This window comes from Takifugu flavidus, chromosome 4, assembly GCF_003711565.1.
Source record: "Takifugu flavidus isolate HTHZ2018 chromosome 4, ASM371156v2, whole genome shotgun sequence".
NCBI classification, from domain to species: domain Eukaryota; kingdom Metazoa; phylum Chordata; class Actinopteri; order Tetraodontiformes; family Tetraodontidae; genus Takifugu; species Takifugu flavidus.
The window spans coordinates 17,832,185-17,856,787 of record NC_079523.1 but is presented as its reverse complement, the minus strand read 5'-3'; the positions used below and the strand labels follow the sequence as shown (position 1 = coordinate 17,856,787).

The 24,603-nt window shown below is 44.3% G+C and overlaps 2 protein-coding genes across 2 annotated transcripts in view; both read right to left on the bottom strand.

The window, feature by feature from the left end:
• Nucleotides 1–24,603, bottom strand: part of LOC130523571 (NLR family CARD domain-containing protein 3-like) — a 218,778-nt gene that overhangs the window by 118,115 nt on the left and 76,060 nt on the right. The window lies entirely within an intron of this gene.
• asip1 (agouti signaling protein 1) lies at nucleotides 1,194–13,770 on the bottom strand. Its single transcript, XM_057028976.1, has 4 exons — nucleotides 13,428–13,770; nucleotides 2,675–2,846; nucleotides 2,436–2,485; nucleotides 1,194–1,667 (listed from the first exon to the last, which is right to left on the bottom strand). Exons 2-4 carry the CDS (start codon nucleotides 2,844–2,846, stop codon nucleotides 1,503–1,505), a joined length of 387 nt encoding a protein of 128 aa, XP_056884956.1. The 5' UTR covers nucleotides 13,428–13,770; the 3' UTR covers nucleotides 1,194–1,502.

Sequence of the window (24,603 nt, the reverse complement as noted above, 5' to 3'; positions counted from 1 at the left end):
ATTGGCCAAAAAAAAAAACCAGAATGTCAGAATGGTTTCTGTCAAACATTAGGATAACTCTACGCCCTCCCATTCCCTGAGGAGTGATCTCATTTGGCAAAAATATTCCACTACACTATAGTTATCAACACCAGATGTGTTATGCACAAAGCATTGAGCATCTGCAGTGGTCTACCAGGGCAGCCATGCATTTATCTGTGGTGAAACAAAAAATTTGTACTTTCAATATCAATCGCATGTGACATAACATCGGCTTTGTTCTTTCTGCTGCTGCAGCAGGTCGCATAATACATCGTTCATGCGGGGAGGTTGTAAACAGCTACGCGTAACACTTACATTTCATATTGGAGTGTTTACTAAAGTTTGGGAGGCCAGATCTGCAGCCATTCTCACACTTTTAACTTGAAAACTTTGACAGTTTGGAAATAATAAAAATGCTCCCTATGCAGGTGCAGCCAGATCTTTTATGAATCCGGGCTGTTGCCGTGGAACTCGCAGTTCTTGGCTCTTGCAGGCGGGACCTGACAAATTAAAATATCTCTGAAAATACCAAACCCTTTTTTCTAATTGGACCATCGGTGAGGGCTTGGTACGCTGCTCACGCCTTTGTAAAGGCTTCACTCGGGGTGTTTTAGTAGTTTTCGGTCTTCATACACACCAGTGTTCTTTTCTCCCTTTGCAGAGCTGGTGTAGTTCAGTGGTGGCTTCAGGTGCGAAACAGGAAGGTAACAGGAGGAAGAAATAGAACCAAGTCCGGATTAAATGCACAGCTATGTCGCGATACTGCCAAGGGCCCAATTATTGGTGCCGGACTGGCAGGATCGCCTCTGCTGGGGAAAGGGTGGTGTCAGGTTCTGCTCTGGCTGCTGCCGACGTGGCGCTGGCCAAGTGGTGCTCGGCTGAATACATATGTGGCGGAGAAAGTGAATTCCGTCTGCCAGAGTGACCGTCACAAGAATCCAGATTGGAGACTCTAGATTGTTGTGTTCTGTCGGCCATGAAGGCTCTGGAAGAGCTCAGGCTTAACAGGGATACCGGAGCGGGTATCCCCTAAAAATCAAACACTTCCTGATCCTGAGCGTATCCAGGTTTGCCAAGCGCCACGTGTAGAAATAAGCTTATGAAATGGGACAAAATACATTAACAAAAGAAAAACAATCATTTTCTAACAGGACGCCATTAAATTGTAAATATTTCAATACCATACCAATTTATTCATGAAAAAAGTACATTTTAAAGTGTTACAGCAAATATGTGCAATCTCTACATGGTTAAAGCACAAAGTGAAATTACAATCTTTATTGTGCTGCGATACAAGCGGTGAGAGGAGCGAGACCTTAGCAAAGGTCACGGCGCCGCAGTCCTCTGTGAAAAGATAAAGTGCTTTTATATTGTGTCTGTAGGGAACGTGGACACGGATTACAAGGCTTGGCTTCACACCGTGGTAATTAGAGATAACTTAAAGCAGGATTCCATGGGCCTGATGAGTTGCAGCCACCTGCTCAGCAGCTAGGGTTGCCCATTCGGCAGTAACAGACAGTTCTGAAGAGCCGGCACTGGCAGAAAGCACAGAAATCACAGCATTCTGTGCCTGGAGATTTACAGCTACCCCCTAAGGGAAGGCAGTTAGCAGGAGGAGGGGGGCGTTTCTTCACACCATATTTGTTCTGAGCAAACATAAAAAAGAAGAGGGTGAGGAAGGCAGCGGTGATGCACCGGTGATGTAGCACCTCGCTGCCTTTGGTTTGGCAGTGAGTGAAAAATAGAAACAGTTCAAAGACGTGTAATAACTGCTCTTTAGGCCTTTCCCCTCCCACATTAACAGGCTATTTTTCATGTCTTGTGAGCTCACTTTCCTGTTCTCTAGGTAGGCTGAGAGATATCGAGTCACATTTAATTTCGCCTGACAGCCGAAAAAATAATTCAAATCAAGCCATTATTGTGTGATGATTTAGTGAATTTTTGACACAGGACGGCAAACTGTTTCTTTCCTTGTGGTACCAATTTACTTTGTGTTTATTTGTGATCTGGGTTCCAGGCTAAAGAGACTTTCCTCCAAGACCACGATTACTCTGCTGTCTCTTCTCTCACTCTGATGCTGTTCTCATCCCTTTGGACTCTAACCCTCATTCCTCTCATTTCTGCATTTCTGAAGCTGAAATTTACTATAAAGCCAGTTTCTGACATCCTAAGGTCCTGATAAAAATAAAAATAAACTTGTATAAAATAGGTGTTTAACTAAGCAAATGGGGAGAAAATGCTGAATCAGCAGCTTGACACATATCGCCAGTCAATTCCAAAAGTTTACAGGAAGTAGTGATTAAATACGATTCCAGAGAAAGTCAAGATTTTGCAACGCCACCTGTTAGTTAGAAGAGCTTTGTCTTGGTTTATAGATGCCATATCTAAGCTTTCGCCTATTCCGGGATCTTTACCTTTTTTGGCCGTTTTGTCTTGTTGAACTTCTTTCCAGACTTGGGCAGCGCTAAAAGGAAAGAAAATAATATTGATCAATGAGACTTAGCTTAAAAAACCAAAATATGTTTCATATTTGTCCTCAAACCTGATTCATATTAGTTCTGTCAGGATCAAAGATCTGAGCAGGAGCTCCACAACTCTAAGAGCTCCTTTCTGGGTACTACTTCACAGAGAGCAGATGAAGCTGTGCGCTTACCTACGATTACTACAGGAGGGGGAGCGGCCTCAAAGCTTGGAGAGAGCGCGCCAGACACAGCGACTCTGTTGGAGGAGAGTCTCTCTTCAGGGACCATGTGAGCCGCACCGAAGAGGTACTCTATCACAGCGAGGACAAAGCAGCTAAGAAACAGGAAGGCATGCATCTCCATCTGCAACAAACGTCACAATCTCCTGTCACAACAATAACAATGGACTCGTTCTGCCACTCCAGCTGGTAAAAACAAACCTTATGCACTTTTAGACTCTCAAAGATATGCATCTTAGGGAACCCACTGAAAACAGCACTAAGGCATGAAGACATTAGGTCAGGTAACAGTGCTCTGGCCCCTCCCACTAATCAGAGGGCAGCAGGTAGGGTCACATCAGTTTCTCCATGGTTCTGGGAGCTTTTGTAGACAGCAGGTGTCCCAGGGGGAGTTTTTAGACTGTCTTCTCATGGGACAAGCTGCTCCCAGCTCGTGAGGAAAGTGAGCAGTGGTCCACCTGCTGTAGTAGGTACAAGACCAAGAGAGAGGCCTGAAGCCTGCAGGGATTATAGGGTCTAGTGGTGGATCCCAGAATTCTGCAGGATGGGGGGGTTGCAAAAATTGAAAAGCTTTGATTTTCTTTCCATACTTAGACATAAGGAAATACCAAATCAAGCTGAAGCAGCATCAAAAAAGCTCGTTTTTCATATCCAGAGCGGACGTTGGCTGAATGATGCGGAGGAGTTTCTGAAGACACATCAGAAAAGGATGTGCTAAAAATAGCTGCAGTTTATCGGGCCCGGCTTTGGATTTCTGCCTCTTCTTGATTCTGTATTTCGTTACGCTGGCAGAGGAAAAAAGCAGAGAAAGAAAAGTAAAGCAATTTTGGCAACCCCCCAACCCCTTTAGAGCCATGCAACCAAACCGTTGTTTTTTTTATATTTTAACATGGGTCACGAGTGGACTGGTGCTGGACACGCCGTCTTTCCTCCAATGCAGATCCACCATCCATGGGCTTGAGTGATGGTTCATCTCACTCCCCCCCGCCCAGGTCAGGGGCCTCCTCTCTTATGAATAATTAGACCATTTGGGTCCTCCAGAACAATTTGGCTGTTCCTATTTTTATCTTTATTGCTGCCTCTTTATTAATCATTTCAGCAACGAGTGAATGTTGCCGGTTTGTCGTGCAGACAGGCCTTCAAACTGGATGTTTAAATCCAAAGTAACTGGGGGGTTTGTGGAGGATGGACAACAACCCTGTTGATTACGCACACTGCTGCTGCAATGTAGAAGCCACATAGAGCAGAAATCTGTCACATTTTGTTTTATTATGTTTTATATTTAAGCTGGAACCAGAACCAGAGCTGGAATCCTCTGACAGCGAGCCCAGCCTCCTCCAGGCTGAGTTACTGTTGCCTTGACCAGCCTGTTCTGCTCTCTGGTCTTCCCAGAAAGAGCCTTTATAATCCACACTTGCGACCAGCTCAGGAGGACCAGAGGGCAGGAGGACCTTGGACCTGCTGCACTAGCTGCTCCTAAGCTTCAGGTTTGGTTTAAAGGTTCTTCTAGAAGACTTCAAATGGTCTTCTTGCCTATCCGCGCTACTCTATCGACCCTTCACCTTTACAACGATACTACAAGTCTGTTCTAACACACGGGGGGGGGTGGCTTCAGTTATTACAGCCCCCGGCGGTGGAACAGAACCTCCGGCCAGCAGATACCGTTGATGTGTTCAAAAAAGAGGCCAAGACTCACTTGTTTAATTTCCCTTCAGTGCTTCTGCTTACTTTCTGCTTACTGACTGATTTTCTCTCTCGATTTTCATCTTTTATCCTAACTTTTATTCTATTTTACTGCCTGTGTGCAGGGGTGTGTGTAACTAAAGTTGGATTAGCAGAGAGCTCCAAAAAGAACTCCACAGCAACCTCTTGTCCTCATCTCAGCCAGGCCTGGTTCAACCCTGAAGTCCAGTTTGTGAAGGGAAAATAAATCAAACTGCATTTCTGAGGCGGTTTCCCTGAAAAATGTTGGCAGGAGAGGAGATGTAGCTCTCTGTGTCCGACAGCTCTAGCGTTAAATGCAGAGGTCAAATTTTACTCAGCGTTAGCGTGAATAATTACCAGTAAAACCTTTTTTCGTTCTTTCTGTCTCTTTGTTATAAATTGTTATCGTGCCATTTACAGGGCTTTTGACAAAAAAGAAGATGAAAAGGGAAAAAAAAGTTTAGGGCAAACGTTTAGGCCTAATTTCATCTGACAGCCCACCTGTTCAACATTACCTTTACCCTCTCACCCCAAGATTGATGTGCGATACCACTGTGCAGCTGAACGCAGGAGACACACAGTGGTTCTTACAGGTGTTTGTGAGGAACTTCATCAGAAGGAAATTCCAATCTGGACTAAAACAGCAAATATTTCACCTTAAAATAATAGACGGTGATACTTTATAAGGTCAATTTTATAGATTGGTCCAGGAAAGGAGAGGAGAGGAGAGGAGAGGAGAGGACGAGGAGAGGAGAGGAGAGGAGGAGGAGAGGAGAGGGAGGAGGAGGAGGAGAGGAGGGAAGAAGGGGGAGGAGAGGAGGAGGGAGAGGAGAGGAGAGGAGGGGAAAGGAGGAGAGGAGGGGAGAGGAGAGGAGAGAGAGGAGGGGAGGGGAGGAGAGGAAGAGGAGAGGAGGAGAGGAGAGGAGAGGAGAGAGGAGGAGGAGAGAGGAGGAGAGGAGAGGAGAGAGAAGGAGAGGAGAGAGAGAGGAGAGGAGAGGAGAGGAGAGGAGAGGAGGAGGGAGAGGAGGAGGAGAGGAGAGAAGAGGAGAGGAGAGGAGAGGGAGAGGAGAGGAGAGGAGAGGAGAGGAGAGGAGAGGAGAGGAGGAGAGGGAGAGGAGAGGAGAGGAGGAGAGGAGGAGGAGAGGAGAGGAGAGGAGAGAGAGGAGAGGAGAGGAGAGGAGAGGAGAGGAGAGGAGAGGAGGAGAAGGGGAGAGGAGAGGAGAGGAGAGGAGAGGAGAGGAGAGAGAGGAGAGGAGGAGAGGAGAGAGGAGGAGAAGGAGAGAGGGGAGGAGGAGGAGAGAGGAGAGGGAGAGGAGAGGAGAGGAGAGGGGAGGGAGAGGGAGGAGAGAAGGAGAGGGGGGGAGGAGAGGAGAGAGAGGAGGGGAGAGGAGGGAGAGGGGAGGGGAGGAGAGGGGAGGGGAGGAGAGGAGATGAGGGGAGAGGAGGAGGAGGAGGGAGAGGAGGGGGAGGGAAGAGGAGAGAAGGAGAGGGGAGGGAGGAGGAGGAGGAGGAGGAGGAGAGGGGAGGGGAGAGGAGGAGAAGGGAGAGGGGAGGGAGGAGGAGGAGGGAGAGGAGAGAGGAGAGGAGGGGAAGGGGGGAGGGGAGGGGAGGAGAGGAGAGGAGGGGAAGGGGGGAGGGGAGGGGAGGAGAGGAGAGGAAGTGTGAGAGGAGAGGAGAGGAGGGGAGGAGAGGAGGAGAGGGGGGACAAGAAGGGAGGAGAGGAGGGAGGAGAGGAGAGGAGGGAAGAAGGGGGAGGAGAGGAGAGGAGGAGAGGGAGGAGGAGAGGGGAGGGGAGGAGGGGAGGGGAGGAGATGAGGGGAGAGGAGAGAGGAGAGGAGGGGAGGGAAGAGGAGAGAAGGAGAGGGGAGGTAGGAGAGGAGAGGAGAGAGAGGAGGGGAGGAGAGAAAAGGAGGAGGGGGGGAGGAGAGGAGAGGACGAGAGAAGGGAGGAGAGGGGAGGGGAGAAAAGGAGAGGAGGGGAGGAGAGGAGAGGGGAGGGGAGGAGAGAGGAGAAGAGAGGAGGGGAGGGGAGAGGAGAGGAGGGGAGAGGAGAGGAGAAGAGAGGAGGGGAGGGGAGGAGAGGAGAGGAGAGGAGAGGAGAGGAGAGGAGAGGAGAGCAGAGGAGAGGAGATGGGGAGAGAGGAGGGGAGAGGAGAATAGAGGAGGGGAGGGGGAGGGTTCTACTCTCCTCACTCCTCTTAGTATAACTTTCAAAGGGATTCAGAATTATAAACTACACGATTATAAACAAGATTTTCAGCTCTCAGCTTCTTGGATAGAGAGCAGCAGCCTTTTGATGTCGCTTCAAAGAACTCTCTGGACATCCTGACAACAATGAGTTACAATAGGCCGGCCTTGCGGTAACGCCTGGGCTGGTTTTACAGCGTCGTTCACTGCCAATATGCTCCCAATCTTGGCAATGTTGAGCAAATGAAAAGCAGCGCTCTGATAGACCTCTTTCATATACGAGGGGAAGCGTTTTTCCTCTTCCAGATCTGGCAGATATGGCAGAATTTACAAAGTGGGATTAGACACACTTACCTACACAACACAATCTTTGGCACCCACGATGTCAATCGTGCAGATTTGTCAGTGGAATGGAAAAACCGCTTCATGGGTGAAGCATAGACCAAGGCTGCGCTGCCCAGCTGATCCAATGTTCTGCTAGAGTCCGAAATGAGGGGAAATCTACACAACCTCTGAGCGCCAGGAGGCGCAATAAAGGCATCAAAGTGTATAATGACGACCATCTCCAACAACAGCAGCACCAATCACAAGAGGAGAAAGTCAGGATTTACAGAAAAAGGAGCCGCTTCTACGGGCAGAACCTGGGTAGATGTGGGCCCGTCCCTCCAACCGCTGCATAGCTGAAACGTCCAAGACAAAGGTGAAGGGCAGAGAGCCTTAGATGGATGTTGTTAGATAAAGATTACCCATTACAAGTACATGCCATTCATCTTTTGATCTCCCTGAAAAGGTACTTTAGGGCTTTTTGATGTTCCCAGAGTGCTCTGACTTTCTACCTCTACAGTGGACATAGAGTGCTCAAGCTCCCAAGGCACGTTGCTTCAAAAACAAATGATGGATTAAGTTCACAGAAGAGCGATGAACGAGTTGCTGCTCTCTCCCCTACTGTGGTTGAAAGTCTAACCTAGGCTGGATCAGGCTGAGCGTCAGGAGTTCTGCCACCTTATGAGGTTCAGGTCTTCTAAAGAGAATCATCTCTGCATTTTAGGAGGATTCCTCTGGATCATAATTAACTGGATCAAAAAACTCTTTTTTCATCTCCTCTTGATGAAAACAATTCCCATTTTCCTATCTTAACTCTGTCGTAATTAAATGTAATTACATGTTACATTTCTTCCTAAATGAAACTCCAAGGTGTCATTTTCCCGTATATTAAAGGCTGGAACTTGTTCTGTTTGATCTTTTTAATGGTTTATATTTAACGTTCTCCTGTGGACACAAGAAGATTAAAAATCAGCCAATTACATTTATTCACATGCTTGGTTGGTTGGGGGGGATCAGTGGACCAACACAGAACCAACCGGATCAAGATGGCCTCGTGGGAGCAACATGTTTGAGGACAAGGAAACACCAAAAAATCGATCAGCAGCCAGTTTCTGCCTCTTTCAGCCTAAAGTCCCACATCACTTGGGGGGGGAGGGTCCCGCGGGTATCCTGCCCAGCCTTCGTTAACAACCCTCACCAAACATCAGCCTTTCAACTGGACCCCAAACCTGGCATTAAGGCCTCCAAAGGTTACTTCTTAAATCTCTTCTCAGGGTGGAAAATGATTTGGAAATCCCACCTCCCCTTCCTTAACGGAACACAAACAATAACAAATGGAATGGATCTTGATTGATCCTCATGGGTCCAGGGGGAGTAAGGCCAGACGTGGGTGAGAAGATGCGGCCTCGTTGACGTAGGTAACAGAAGAGTCCTCGGACGGAGCAGAGCTGCTCTCTTGTGGAAGACCTTTACTCTGATTCTCTCTCGTCACATTTCTGATTGGACCTGAAAGGAAAGACAGAGCTGATCCCGGGTCTGCGCTCTTCCTCCTGGCGCCGTGCTGAAGAGCACCAGGAACCAGGAGAAGCTTCTGGGCCATTAATGGCTGCCACATGGGGAAAGTTTTGCTGTCAAAACTGCGTCCCTTCACAGGTCTGTGATGAAGTGTTGACGTCTTCTCATTGCCAGTCAGGGTATTTTTGGAACACAGATTCAAATACCTTTGGTCTCATCAAACAAAAGATGTGATTTTTAGGCCCTAATGACCTGCTGTCAGCACCAGCGCACTATCCAGCCCGCAACAACACACACGTGTCTGTAGGCCCGTGGGATGGTCCACATGATCCACATGTCCATCTGGGCCTGGGAGCAACCTTAATGCTAAGTTAACGGATCGATCCCAGCAGTTGATTCTTTTATCGTTACCCAGAGAATAAACACAAATAAAGGATGTTTTTGTTGGAGAGATGATGATGTTATTCCAACAGGTGCTGGTGTCTTCCCTGGAAGCTAGTTGGGGAAGGGGGGGTGGTCTTTGTCTTTATGAACCTCGTAACAGTTTCATGAGCCACACCTGGAGTCAGTGTGATCCCCCCCACGCCCCCCACCAGGGAAGCGGTCTCTTCTCTCATGCCACAGCTGTCTTTATTTTAGTTGTATCCACCTTCACACGCACTCACACTCGCCATGACTACACTCTCTCTTATTGCCTCACACAGTTTTTCCCTCTTGTTGAGGATTTAAACCCTTATAAATCCGTCCACCTTCCACCCAATACAAGCAACACTGTTGGAGCAAAGGTCCCCCCACACACACACACACACGCGTTGTACCTTAGTCTTTGGGGGAACTTAAAAGCATTATCTCGCCCCTTACTGTAACCCTACCTATTCCTACCAACCCTGACCCCCTCAACAAGGCTATTGAAGGACCACCAATATGTCCTCACTTCTCGGAAATGTCCTCACTTTACTAGAACTTTACATGGTACTGAAGTACAGAAACACACACTATGGGAAATTAATGTCATATACATATAATTTATATTGTATGTATACTTTTCCATATATATACAGTGGACATAAAAATACCTATAACAACAACAATGATGGTATGAAAACATTTTAAGATAAAAAAAAAATAAGACTTTTTGACAAGTTACCTATAAAAATAGGTATGAGTGATTTCTCTCAACCAAACTGATAAAATGTGATATTAAAATGACGCCTCAAGCATAAATGAATCGGGTTCAGCAGTGAGGACACAGACTCAAGCAGGGAAAATCATTTCCAATTGCCCCAACCAGCCCCGATTAAAGTAATTTAAGCCATAAACACACACACACACACACACACACACACTCACACACACACACACATCGTGTATTATGACACATGTAAATCAACCCATTTGTAATTAATTACATGTATGAGCGTTTTTATACAAGTAAATGTCAGTATGGAACAAGGAGAGCCGTTCACCGCACAGAAACAAAGGCGACAGGGACACATCGAACAATCTTTGGTGGGACGACAACAACAAAAACACAACCAAATAAACTTGGAACTGATTTGGACGTTCTCATTGTCTCTGTCCTTCATTAGTGATGACATAGTCGTTTTTCTGCCCAGCATGTTGCCAAAAGCGGAGCGAATCTGGCACAGCAACGTTCCATTTTAAAGAAAATGCAAAATGACTGAACAGCTTCAAAGCCTCCAGTTCTTCTCCCATCAACAGCTTCAAACAAAGGACACTCTGACTGAGGGGTATTATTAGATTTAAAGGGATCACAATTCATCTGCGGTGAACCAGATGGCACGAATGTTCACCCCCTCTTTGTTTCTTTTTCTATAGTCTCTCCCACAGGATCAATTTTAATGTCCGTCTGTGGGTTGTGTTTATTTAGATTATTCATAAACGTGCGCGCGCTGCTTTACTTTAGTGCATTGTGAATATTAAGAACATTTGGGTTCATTTATTTTATTCAAACACAGTGAATATTGAAAAATACCAATGTTCAAGTTTTTGTTGAGAACTGTTACGCTGCAGGGAGACACAAAGTCTTAAAAAGTCTTGTGTTTAGAGTTCAAAACCGCATCAATCTGTCAATTTTCTAAGGAAATTTCGAATGACTGTGACGCAGCACAGCTGCAGCTCCAGAGGTGAAGACGAGCCGCGGTGTAAATGACCTGCAGACGTCCGTCCAGGACGCAGGAAGCTGCTGATATTAACTTTCTCATGGTGCGAGAGAACGAGTTCAAGCCCCGCTCAGACAGTCTCAAAAGCATGGACTCATTTTCTACCGTCACAACCATCCGTCACTCTCAGATCCGAGAAACTGAAAACAGCTACTCTGCAAAGGTGATCATCCTGAAAATTTAAAAAAATTGTTCAGACTTTACGAAAGTGAACGTCAAGCAGAAAGACGTTCCCTGTTGCAACGTCCCAAAAAACAAACAATTCTTTTTAAAAAAGGTCTATTTCCCTCAGGTCAGGGTGTAACGCACACATGTAGCGTTTTCCTCCCTTCTGAAAGTGCATCGAATGTTTTGTCCCCTGTAATTGCGAAAAAAACAAAAACAAACAGTGGTGCCACTTTAAGAGTCCGTTTCCTGTTTGTGACCACAGCTGTTTTAGTTTTCCATCCATTTTCACCAAAGGAAGAAGGACGACATCCGTGCGAGGCAGCACTATTAAACAGCCAAATTTAATCTACATTCCAACCATAAAGATGAACTCAGTGAGGCAACAAGTCGATTTAGAGAATTAAACGTACACACACACGCGTGCACCCTTCTGCCCTACTCAGGTGTCAAATATACCCACTAGTGACAATAACTTTGTAACTTACACAGCGTAATTTGATGCTGGCTAAAAATGCCCGTGTGTATTTGTCTAAGAAAATGTCCATAATTCTTCCAATGCAACGTGAAAAATATGCAAAGCGAAAGCCAGCCGAGGCGCTCCAGGGTCAGAAAGGTATGAAGCAAGCATCAGTGTTTTATTAGCGTTTACACGTACAAGCGCACCTACACGGTGGAAGAGGTGCAAAACGTTCCAGATTTTCTCATTTTGATGGCACAAGAAACACTTCACAGGATTCAAATCAAGCTCAATGGGGTAAGAATACATGTGGGTTTGTGTAAATTTTGGATCCAAGAATTCTTTTTTTTACAGGAGGCAATAAATTAGCATTTTAAAATGGGATTTAAGGAAAGCAGCATTTTTTACCCCAGTTTTGTTGACTCTTTAATTTCAAAGTTTTATTTGGGAGTTAGCAAACCTCAGAGCCAAATTTCTCAACCCCTTAAAATGGAGACGACGGAACCGAAAAGCAGCTTGTCTTAGACTCCACTCGGGAGCTGATAAGTCACCAGTTTTAGCTTTATCGGCACCACTAAACTTTTCTAAACACAGACGAGAGGCTCATCGGCCTGTCAAAGTTCCCCTGTAACATTTGAGCTACAGAGAGCAGAGCCGACCCGCGTGGCAACAGTGACTGTCGCCCAGAACCTTGTGTGCCGAAGGCGACTGTTAAGAAAAACCAAAAAACGCAGTTCTGCATTTGTTGAAGGGTGAAGCTTGATTTTTCTCCGACTGATTTGGGGAACAGCTGAGACGGAAGAGTTAAATGAGTAAATCTGATCCCGGACAGTTGATTTGGGTCAGCATTTACAGGAAGTCCTGATTTCACAAGGATCACATCACACGCCGTCTAATTAGCATTTTACATCCCAGATCCTTTTATCTTTGTCTTTAATCGCAGGGCCTTTTATGTCTTTTCGTTGGTGGGTCAGGTCAATGTTTCCCATCTGGACGCAGTCGTCCGGAGCCCGCAGGAAGAATGTTGTTGGAACTCAACTGATCGACTGAATTCTCCTCATTACATGTTCACTTGATCCTAAAAAGCTGTTTGTTTTCATTGTTTATCAGTAATCGAATGCCTCCTAAATCAGGTGTCAGGAGAACGTGCTGATAAGGGCGACATTTGGGAAAGTGGTTAATGGGGGAATTGTTGGATTTCTTTTTGCCATAAAGGCTCAAATCCTGTTTTTGGGGTGATGCTGCGGAACTAAAAAAAAATAAGTTGATGATCGTTTCCTTGTTTTTTTTAATTTTTATTGTAATTTACACATTCAAAAATACACGACTGAGTCCGACGCAAGAGGCTCGTGCAACTATAAATGCAAATTATTCATTTTTTAAAAAAATCTGTTTTGCTAAACTCAACAACTTTTTTTTAATGTACACATTCTATTTGCATTTTATTGAATGCATTTTAAAGTTTTTTGGGTTTTTTTTGGTCCACCACATTGAGAATAACATTCAGTACCAAAGTAGGTATTTGTAATAACAATGTTATTGACAGTGTAACAACTGACTGATTTTCAGGAAGATGAGGCTGGTTTTTTTTACGTCGCTAATAAACCTGTTGGTGAGTGTATTCGCACAATGACTCCAGACTGGTTTGTAACCAGCACAACCCCGTTTTCATGACTCTGAGAGCTCCTAATGTTCCAGGTCTGCATTTGAGAGCCTGAACAGCGTTGGAGCTTCGCTGTCAGACACGTGTTTCAGCAAATCTAACAAAAGTAAACACACGCAAAGAGGTTAAGAAGTGAGCTGAAGTCAACAGGCTGGGCGTGGAGTTAAAAAAAAGGACAAATATCCAGAGCAACAACTGAGCACTAAATGAATCCAGGAGATCACCAGTGATCCAGCAGCTTTGTTCCAGATTAGGACCACAAACTCAGATTCTGTTCCCTGAAATCTACAGGTCCAATTTGGGAATGTAGCCGATGTGAGACAGTTTCTCCGGAACACTTAAGGGCAGACAGAAACATACGAGGACAATGAATGAGGCGCGTCTTCAAGTTTGACATATGTGGACCAGTCGAGCCTCACATGTTCCATTTTCCTCATCGTGCCTGACTGGTGAAACGGTTCTAACCTGGAATGTTAAGCTCAGAGTGTTTGTTCCCCTCTCTTACCTGGAGGAAGCCAGCAGCTGTCTGTCGGTCCTACCCGGTTGGTGTGCCGTGCCACTCTCTCTTCTTCTCCCTCTCTATCCGTTTGTTGCCACTCGTCTTTTCGGTTTCTGTTCTTGTTTTTTGTAAGAAATGACCGCTACTGTTTCCTGACCTTGCTTGTTCACTGCACCTCAGCTTCTATCATTGTGTTTCTTGACTCAGTGGCTTTGTGCCTTCACTCTCTCTCAAATTCACTCCCTCGTCTTGGTTGTTTTGTGGTTTTTCGGGGCGTTAAACCTCGGACTATCACCCTCGCTCGCTGCGTTTGTCCCTCCTTAAGTAGCCGTACCTGCCCCTGCTGTTGATAATGAAGACATACCGAGAGGTTCGGGCTGAAGGCGGGACCAGCACACAGTGGAAAGGGGGATGGGAAAGGTCAAATTATAAATAGGATGGACAGGAATATGTGAACCAGATCCTTTTGTAGGAGCCGTTTGTGTGATGGGCATCTGATTCTTTTCACCTGATTGAGCCCACAAACATGTGATTGCTCGACGTCTCCGTTGGAAAAGAAAATCTCTTCAATCAACTCTGGTTGCTTTAGTTTAGTCTCTCCTCTGTGGAAAGACATTACGTACTCAGATTCAGATTCGTTTATTTGTCCCACAACAGGGAAGTTTACAGCGCAACAGCAGCAAAAACAAGTAGAGAAAAAGAAAAATTGGTATAAGAATAGAAAATATATTAAAAAAAGAATTAAATATAATAATCCAAGATAAATGGATAATTAGCGCATATATATGCTATGATATGCAAAACCACCATTATAAGATACAGCCTACAAAAGCTGAACCTCCAGACTCTTTTCTGAAAGAATCAGTTTGTCTGCAGGAGTTTAGACGGACGGCCTGTCAGCGCATCCACAAAGTTATATTATGCTTGTGTGAAACTACACTGACGTGAGAAAACAGAAGGAATGGGCTCATTCTAGTGAATCCAATTTAATTTAATTTAATACACACACACACACACACACACACACACACACACACGGACAAGACAATTGGGCTGACTGCTTCAACTTTTAATTACTGCTTACAAAAAAATTTAAAACTGTCCAAAACAGGTTTCAACCCAACTCAAGTTAAAAAGCACAACTGCAAAAGTATTGATTCTAAATAAAATTAGGAAATAAAAATATTCCACCTATAGAAATGTGCTTCTAAAACTAAGACTGGAAGGTATTTTTAAGCAATTCCGTATCACCCCTCAAAAGGAACACACACACACACACACACACACACACACAGTATATCAGGATTACAGCAGAACACTTTGAAGAAGTGGCAGCGGCCTGGGGAATTGGGTGGGAGCGGAGATGCTGACTGTGCAGAGATCCGAGAACTGGGCCTTGCTTTCAGAGTTTAATTTTCCTTTTTGATGTCCTACTCGGGTATTGCTCCCCCTGGTTGTGACTTGAGGATATTTACCAAGTACAAATAAATCAGCTGAACACATTTAACATCTTTACAGCACATAAATAAAACAGCTCATACAAACGTGTTCATGGCTTTTTGTTTGGATCATGTAATTTACAACCTACAGTCTGTTACATAAAAGCAAAATGTGTAACTTGTACCTTGTATCGCTTTATATAAGAGATGTTCTTTAGTAATAATTCTCAAATGTACATTTCATGGTCATTTGAAAATGTGTTGTTTGTTGATTGTTGAGCACCAACAGGATTTTATTCCGGGTCACTTCACGTTGGCTGTATGGGAATAATTACCACCAACAGAATGTTTAAAACCTCTACGTCAGTCGTTGGACTCAAAAGGAATTTTTTAAAAGTTTCAGCAGGTTTCTGTATATGTGCCACTCGGCAGCTGCGTGTTTTTACTGAAAATGTATTTCCTAAAGGAGCTCTAAGTTAACGAAAAAAAACCCTAATTTCAATAGACTTATGAGTTGAATTCTTGTATTTCTGCGATGTTTAAACCTGAATCATTTGGTGTTATTACTACAATGAAAGATTGAACAAAGTAGTTGGTGTTTTCTCATAAATCTACTAAAGAATAATTTTGTTAAATCTTTTTTAGGATCCCCACAAATTTGCGACTATTGAAGACAAATTCTGGCGATTAAACCCAGATGCGACGGCACTGATTTGCCGTACTGACAGCCTCCAATTGTTCATATTTGCGGAGTTGTTTTTGAACGATTCTCCGTGTTGGTTGAATCTATAATAGGAAATGAAAATGTGGAGGATACGGAGATGTTCCACATGGAAGCCAAAACCTGTGCGACTTTCTTTGGCAACCATGAAACTGACTTTCTTGTGAAGGTATTTTTATTGCTCCACCAGTGACCAAATAATCTCCTGATACTACCTAATAATATCAACTGGAGTTCTGGTTGTTCCCAATGGCAACGAAAAACAGATGTTGGTGTATGGAGATGATTTCCTGCTATAACTCAGGAACCAAAACACTTTTTACAGCCTTTCGACTGTGGGGGGAAGTTAAAGCACACAAGAGGGAATCCAGGCTAATACGTTAAGACCAAGCAAATTCCGGTCCAGACATAATCAAACTAAGAACCTTCTGCTGGGGACAACCAAGCTCTTAACTTCTTTAGATACACCCTCCAGGCCAGCCTGTTTTGCTGGAAAGTTTAATGGTTTTAATCTGACTTGGTTGTTTATTGCTATTGTATCAGGCAACAGCCTGAGGAAGCTTTCCTTAATCCCATAAAGTAGTTATAATGTGCTTTGCATTGTATTGTGGTTTATTTGTTTTTTTAGGTTTTTGGCTTTGAACTCTTGGGGTTCAAGTCGATTATTTGTTAATACCAAAGGGATCGATGTGTGGGCAATGGCATTCAAACATTATGTGCAGACAGAGAGACATAATTTCTTGTTTAAGCAGTACCACCATGGGAGCCTGTTTAGTCACCCCCAAATGTGAGATTGGGGGGGGGGGGGGTTGAGGTTTTTGTTCAAGATAATGCCGATACCGTCCTGCCTCCCATTACTGTGTCTGAGGCCTGTTGCATGGCTGCAGCTACAGGCTAGTTGATCTCCTCTCTTGGTCCTGCTCAGACTCCACACCTGCATCTCATCAGCTCATTAAGAGCATAATGACGCTGACATGAGTCTCACCACGTTCCAGATTGTACCATTTACCTAGTGTTAGGGTCCTCAGGGTCCTTCTTAGAAGCTTTCTGACACACACTATCTCCTGTATCTCCTCTTAATCTCCTCCTGTCAACATCTCTGGAAGCCATTTGGACTCTTGAGTTACCCAGTTGACTGTGGTACTTATGCTCCCTCCTGGCTGCTCCTTGCAAAGCAGCGCTTTTTACCGTCAGAACCCTTCTCCTACTCTCGTTAGCTTCAAAGCCTCAATAAACTCTACAAAACCTCAGATCTATAAAGGAAAAGAACTCAAGGCCCTGCAGCACGCATAAGCAGGATCCCACCCTTGTCATCACGCTGATGGAGAGCCACTGGAGATCAGTGGACAAGGGGACTTTACACCTCCAACACCTGCTGACAGGACAACAACAGTAAAACCTGTTAGAATTTGTCCTGTCAGCTCCTGGTTACTACTCATGTTTGAAGAAGGGGCCTATTCTTCAGTATTAGTCCTCCAGCCACCACTAGTTTTAAACCACCCTGTTCTAACTATCAGCATCCGTGTGGCTATAATAATGACCATAGCTATAGAATTACTGCCTATAAACTTTCTCAAGGAGGAATGTTCTAAGCCTCGTCTTAAAGGTAGAGAGGGAGTCAGACTTTCATAAGTGAACACGGAGCTGGTTTCACTCAGGGGGCTGGTGGCTGAATGCTCAGCCACTCATTCCACTTGTATAGAGACCCACCTATGTGGAAGAGGTACCCTGGTGTAATGGAAAACCAGCAGGACCGTACCGTACCATGTCGAGTTGACCCGTGTTGAGCCGATATTGTGCAGAGGAAAAGTGCCTGTAGAAACTGGTCCATTGTCTGACGCTATAAGAAGATCAACGTCAACCAGTGCTCCTTGTGTACTGGGATGAGCTCTAATGTTGCATTCCATTTGTGCTCAGAAGTCGGAATTTCTGAGTTCCACGTTGGAAGTTTCAACTCAGTTTCCTTGTTGGAAAGTTGGAAATTCCTCACCACCTCCTGGCTTCCAAAGATGGCTGCCCCCAGTGTAAACAGGAACAGAGCACTCACCCTGCCATACTTTTTGTAAACAATAAAATATATGAGTGGGGGTGGCTTCTTAACTGGAATGCGGAAAAGTTAGCCATGACGTGATTCCCAGCTCTGACTTAGGGCTCCCGAGGTATTTTCACAACTATAAGGCGCACCTAAAACACTGAGATTTTCTCAAAAATCGGTGGTGCGCCTTATAATATGGAGCGCCTTGTGTGTGCCAACCAATTAGCGGCACACCTCCGCGTAAGGATCCCCTAAAATGGCGCCGGTCAAGCAAAGCGCGTATGAATGAGGCTTACTTTAAACTGCAGGCTATCGAATATGGGGCTGAAAATGGCAATTGAGCAATCTTAGTGTTTTCGTTTTATGAGGAGGCGGCATCTCTCCATACGCGCGAGGACAACTGTTGCGCAGCGGCTGCCCGCGGATTACCAGGAGAGGGTGGCCATCTTCCCTAACCCTAACCAGGAGAGGGTGGCCATCTTCCCTAACCCTAACCAGGAGAGGGTGGCCATCTTCCCTAACACTAATCCTAACCAGGAGAGGGTGGCCATCTTCCCTAACACTAATCCTAACCAGGAGAGGGTGGCCATCTTCCCTAACCCTAACCCTAACCAGGAGAGGGCGGCCATCTTCCCTAACCCTAACCCTAACCAGGAGAGGGTGGCCATCTTCCGCACCCAGCCACATCACCAACATGGATGAGATCCCTCTGACTTTTAACATCCCTTTGACCCACAAAGTGGAGAAAAAGGGACCAGCACGGTGGCGATACGCACAACGGGCCACGAGAAGTGGGAAATTCAATTTTATTTAAACACAAGCACACACACGCAGGCACGTGGTTCTCGCCTGCCACGGAAACGGACAGAGCGCTGGATGACGGAAGGCGAACACTCCTACACAAAGACTATGAGGCAGCGGCGGGCAAGTTCTGCCACCATATGCGGGTGGATTGTAGACGCATGGGCTATGATACTGTCTTCATGTATTGGAAGAGCGTTCACAAAATCAATGCTGAACTGGAACCGGTCGGTGAGTCTGATTCAGATGATTAAGAAGAGGAATTCAGGATGTTGGACATTGAAATAGTGCAGCTGTTTAATTCAGATACAGAAGATGAAAACTTTGATGGTTTTGTGGCGGAAGAATTAATATTTTGTTCAATAAATGTGTCGAAACTGGCTGGTTTACTTCCGTTGTCATTTTTTACTGTATGTTTCAGCATGCGCCTAAAATTACGGTGCACCTTATGTATGTTTTTAAATACAGAAATAGCACCCATAACTGAGACTGTGCCTTTTAATACAGTGCGCCTTATGGTCGTGAAAATAAATGGGAAAATGGAACGCAGCATAAAACCTGAAGGAAACACCTCCATCAGACCATTCCTTACCAGAGGATGATGTCATTAAGTCACCACCATCTTCTGAAGAAGTTTACAGATACAGGGGAGGCTAGGAAAGGTTAGCTCCAATACTTTACTAATGTATCTGGATCATGTGAAGGTTACCTGATCTGCTTCCCAGCTCACTTAGCTCATATGCATCAGGTGAATGAAAGCACTTCTTGCCCTCTACAGTCTCCAAGCAAATTCTCACAGTCCCAACAAATCCTGCTGCCCCTGACCCCTAACAACACACCAGTGCAACTGTAGGCTGGCTGCACACCAACACTTTCAACTCAACAGATCAGAAACATTGATCACACTACGAAACCGCCTGCATTTGGCCTGGTCTGGTGCCAAGAGACTCATTAACAAGGGGTTGGGTTAGAACTGCTAGGTCTCCTGTTCTTGTTGCCTCCTGCAGAGCTGGGCAGGGTCAGAATATCCACAAGATTGGCATTTCTTTCTCAGCACTACAGCAGAACGTAGTAGCCTCATGGCCTCTCAAAGCTCTAATCCACGTGTCAAACTCAGTCCTCGAGGGCCACCATCCTGCCAGGTTTTCTGTCCTACCAGGCTGAAAATGCATTCAGTGGGATAGAAAACCCGGCAGGATCGTGGCCCTTGAGGACTGAGTTTGACATGCCTGCAACTCAACTTTATTTATAGACAATTTCTTTGTGCTTTCTCGAAACCTGACCAGAAAATAAAAAGTCACCCCACAGCTCCATGAACACACACCACCTAATGTTGTTCTGACCCTGTGCTTTTTAAGTTTGGATTAGAACCTCCCTCTCTGTCTATAAACCTTCACTGGATGTTTTATGGCAGCAGATTATTTTTCGCTTTGAACAGTATTTGGGCTGTTTTAAACTTGACCAGACCCATAAATTTCAGTGATTGTGATTTGATAAATATTGGGTTTGCGTGACCTCTGAATCTTCTGCGTTATTTATCGTCCTGGATTTTCAGTTTTCAGCTGCAGAGCGCTAGCGTGTAGCTGTAGATGTAAGCGTAGATACTTCCCCAGATCTAAGATAAATGCAGTACGAACAGTGAAGAGTTTAGTGAATTATATTTTTGTGCAATTAATGTCCAATTGGCCCTGGAATTACAGCGTAAAGTTGGGCTCATGCGTGTTTTGCATGGGGCTTCCAGCAGCTTTTATGGTCCAGGATGACACTGAGAATTTTCTTTTCATCTATTCTTTCTGTCTGTATTTTCTATTTGTACTTCTACTCGAGCATTTAATTTCTTCCAAACAGCGTTGCCTTTTGTTTTGCTCAGTTTTAAGGATTTTGCTTTTCTATCAAACTAGTTTTCATTTGCTCATTTCTGTTGTTTTCACCTTCAGAATCTGTGGCAGATTCTCCCCAGAGCAGAAAATATTAGCAATTAGCAGCAATTTTATCATCGATAATTAACACTATATCAAACCTAATAGGGACCCCTGTGGTACTCTGCATGTAATGTCCAGCTACTCGGATTGACACCTCAGTGCGACTCCCGCCAGCGACTCTCCTTGCCGTCTCTTTTCTTTTTCAGCCACATGGATTTATGTCCCCCGGATCTTCACCACCTCCCCTGCTGTTGTCTCTGGTATCTTTATTTTTGCAGCTAATTCTGGTCCCAAGTTGACAAAGAATTTGTTAAACTCATTTACTACATAGTCTTCATCATTTAGCTTGTTATTTGCAATCAAGTATTAATTTATATTCATTATTGTTTACACGGTCTATAGTCTGATTTGAGTCACAGCCTGTGTGGTCGGCCGACGGTGCTTCGATTAGGAGCTTCTTGTCCAATGGTGCTGGAAAAGATGTGTGTCAGGTGTTTCCTACCAATCACATGTTTGCTGACATTTATTCACAAATGGGTCCATAATCGTTTCATTTAAGGTTTTTATGTTTTTACATAAAAGACATATGTGCGTTGGGTGGCGTGAATCATGCAGAACACGTGTGTGTGTGTGTGTGTGTGTGTGTGTGTGTGTGTGTGTGTGTGTGTGTGTGTGTGTGTGTTAGCCAAGGAGTGCTTGAACGTCAGGATAAAAGCCATGTTAGCCAAGGACAACGGAGGCAGTGACCAGCGGTTCCACTGTCGGACACATCAGTCACACATCTATGCACATTTAAGTTTTGATGCCCAAACTTTTGCTCCTTTCCCCTGACTGAGATCACAATCCATCTGTGTTCAGTCCATTTACTGGACATGATTTGGAAAGACACACTATTCTATACAAGGTCTCAAAGATGCCTATCTGAATAAAGTCTTAGACATTAGGTCAAACGACATGCACTGAATGTCCAAAAGAACAGAGGACTGAATTACAAAGGGAAGAAGTCAGGCAGAAGAAGTGAAATGAGTCTGTAGATGGTCCCCAATGGTCCCTCTGGCTGGTCCTGAGCACAGCTGGTAGTAGGTTTCAGAAGGTCTACGTCAGTGCAGCACTCTGCCAATGTGGATTTATAGCCAAAGGGGCCAGATGTAACCTCAGTAAAAGACACATGAAAGCACACCTGGAGTTCGTACAAATAAAAACCACCTTTGAGTTCTTGGACTTAAAGCCCTAATGTTCAGTATTGGTTTCATCAGACCACAGAAAGTTTCTTACAGACGTTGCATCATGTTTAGAGGGAACCGGTCACATGACCTGCACACTGTCATCCCTACAGCAAAGCATGATTGGACAGGGAGACTGGTCAGGGTCAGTGGGGGGGACCCTCAGGTTTAGTGATATTCATTAATTTACTGATTGAAATGCTCAATTTTAAGGCTCAATTAATACCTAACCAGAGTCAAGCACAGCAGCATTTATGGGATATCTGCTGGTTTAATGTTTGTGTAACAGGGCCTTTGTGTCATAATATGTTATGGGGCGCTTAATTACACAAAATATGGTCTATACAGAATTTCCGGTGTCCTGCATTTCTTCTTCTGTGGTGTCCCCTATAAAAGTGATGGTGATCCTTCCGCCTCTCCCCTTTTGCAATATATACTCTTGTGGGAGAGGTGGGTGTCTCTTTTACCATCACATCAATTTGGATTAGTTACGTTTGGTTCTCTGTTCATACATTTATGTATTCTAATTGATTGTTTAATGTGTTTGTTTATTCATGTTATAAATACAATAGAACATACCAGCACTTAAATATGAAGTTTAAACAGTTTCGACCATTAGCTTACTTGCCATGACGAGTTTCGCTAATGTACGTCTTCCCGCCTTGTGTGTGTCTAGGAACTGAAGCGGGCTGCTAACTGTTTATTCGTATGTTTATTTGTTTCTGCCAGGTATGTAACTAGTTGTATTGTCCGGCCCTTTTGCAATATACTCTTGTGGGAGAGGAACTGAAGCGGGCTGTTAACTGTTTATTCGTATGTTATTTGTTTCTGCCATGTATGTAACTAGTTGTATTGTCCGGCCTTTTTGCAATATACTCTTGTGGGAGAGGAACTGAAGCGGGCTGTTAACTGTTTATTCGTATGTTTATTTGTTTCTGCCAGGTATGTAACTAGTTGTATTGTCCGGCCCTTTTGCAATATACTCTTGTGGGAGAGGAACTGAAGCGGGCTGTTAACTGTTTATTCGTATGTTTATTTGTTGCTGCCAGAATAAAAAGAGAATCCTGGACACGAGAGTCTCATTAAAACACAACGCAGAGTTCCACCAGTTACACTTGTTAACCTTCACCAACTCCAGTCTGTCCATGATGAGGACGTAAAATACGATCATTTCGTCAATTTTCATTGGCTCAGATGTGTCAGCAATGTTGCATTCAGGTGACTGGTTTGAGTCGCATCATCCGACGAGGTCGGAATGTCAGAAACTTCATCAAAGGTGCTTTTTAAACAAGCTTCAGAGCAGAAGTGGATGTTCTGTGGCCCGCCAGAACTAGAAGCAACAGAAGCGTCCTCCAACTAATACTGAACAGAGCCCATCTCTGTCATCCTGAAATCATTCCCTTCACGAATTCACAGAATTTCTGATTAAAAAAACAAAAACAACTGTAAAAGAACACAATTCCACCAGAGGATGACAAGAATCTTGATGTTTCCACCACTCACGAATAGAAAAGTGATCCCACGCAAACACGACTAATATGTGGTCTCTTCTGTCTGGTTACGTCCAGCAGGTGGCGCTAATTTAACTACAACCACCGTAAAAGGGTCTCGGTAACTGCTGTGTTAGACAGTTATTTCTACAAGAACAGTAAAAACGATTTTTTTAAGTAAAAAATAAATTTTAAAAAATCTAAAACCACAATTTAAAATCGTAAAATGAAACAACTGTGCATGATGTCGACCTTTTGAAATAGATTGTACACGTACTTTTATGGAACGCTAGAAAAAACATTTAATAAATAAGAACATGGAGATTAAGACCAACTACTATTGTACAGGCGATCCACAGCAAATGAACCACACAGTTAAACCAAAAGAAATAAAAGCGTCATTTAAGAAAATACTGTTCTTTTTTTCCACTCTGCATTGTGACGGCTCCCGCAACTTTTAGCTCAAAAACTTGTCAATTCGAATGAAGTTAAAACTGGTTCGTTATGATGTTCTGATGAAGAACTTTCATTTCTTCGCTCATCTTTTTTTCCCCCCATCTGTAAATTTCACTGAAACATTTGCAAAAACATGTTTTACACCTCGACGAGTCCGACCAAACCTGGGAACATTTTATCACGTTCAGTCAAAAATCATTAACGATCTTTTAGCTAATATTTTACAAAACATTGACATACAGCAGCAGACTATCCACTGTTTACCTGTTTACCAAATCGGGAGATATTTATTCATTTCAACGTGTCCTGGAAAAGTCGATCGTAAATCATCAGTATGTAATTTAATGATTTTTTTTTTTTAACAAAAATTGGTGAATGATTAGGGGGTGAAAAAATGTTATTTTACAAAATAAAATAAAAACGTCAAATGTTGCATTTCAGCCTTTTTGTAATAAAACAAAAACATTAAAATAAATGATTCAAGTACTGTAGGTCACAGAGCAGATGGAACCGCTCCAGACCGGATCTGGCTGGTGTTCCCGTGACCCTCTAAACCAGTTCTTACCAGAACATCAGCTCACACAGGTGACTGTGGTTCCAGTTCTGTCCATCTGTCTGTTTTCCTGCCCTTTGAAAGAGGTCTAATGGTGAAGGACCACTCAGTCAAAATGATCCCAGTCAGGAACCACGGTGATCCGGCAAAGGCCGCATACACGTGGGGGGCAAAGGCCAGCCCGATCCGGCAAATACTGCAGCTCAAATGGCTTTTTTTTTTGTTTTTAAAAGAAAGATTGTCAGGGTGTCCATGTTGAGCCTTGTGCCCTTTAGCTGGAGGGCACGTCATATCAGGGTGCACTATGGGAAATTGTTACTTTGACCCTCACTTTATCATTGCTACACTTTCCTGGAGGTGGTCATAATGTATCCTGGTTTCAGAACTGGCCTCAACAATAGCTAACAAGGTTGTTTTCCCTTTTACTGTAAAGCCATCAGGACCAGCTCCTAAAGCCAGTTATCTCATTAGCCTGGCGTCGCCTGGTCCGAGCGCCTCCGGACTTCCTGTCTGTTTAGATTGGATTAGGCCAGGAAAGAAAG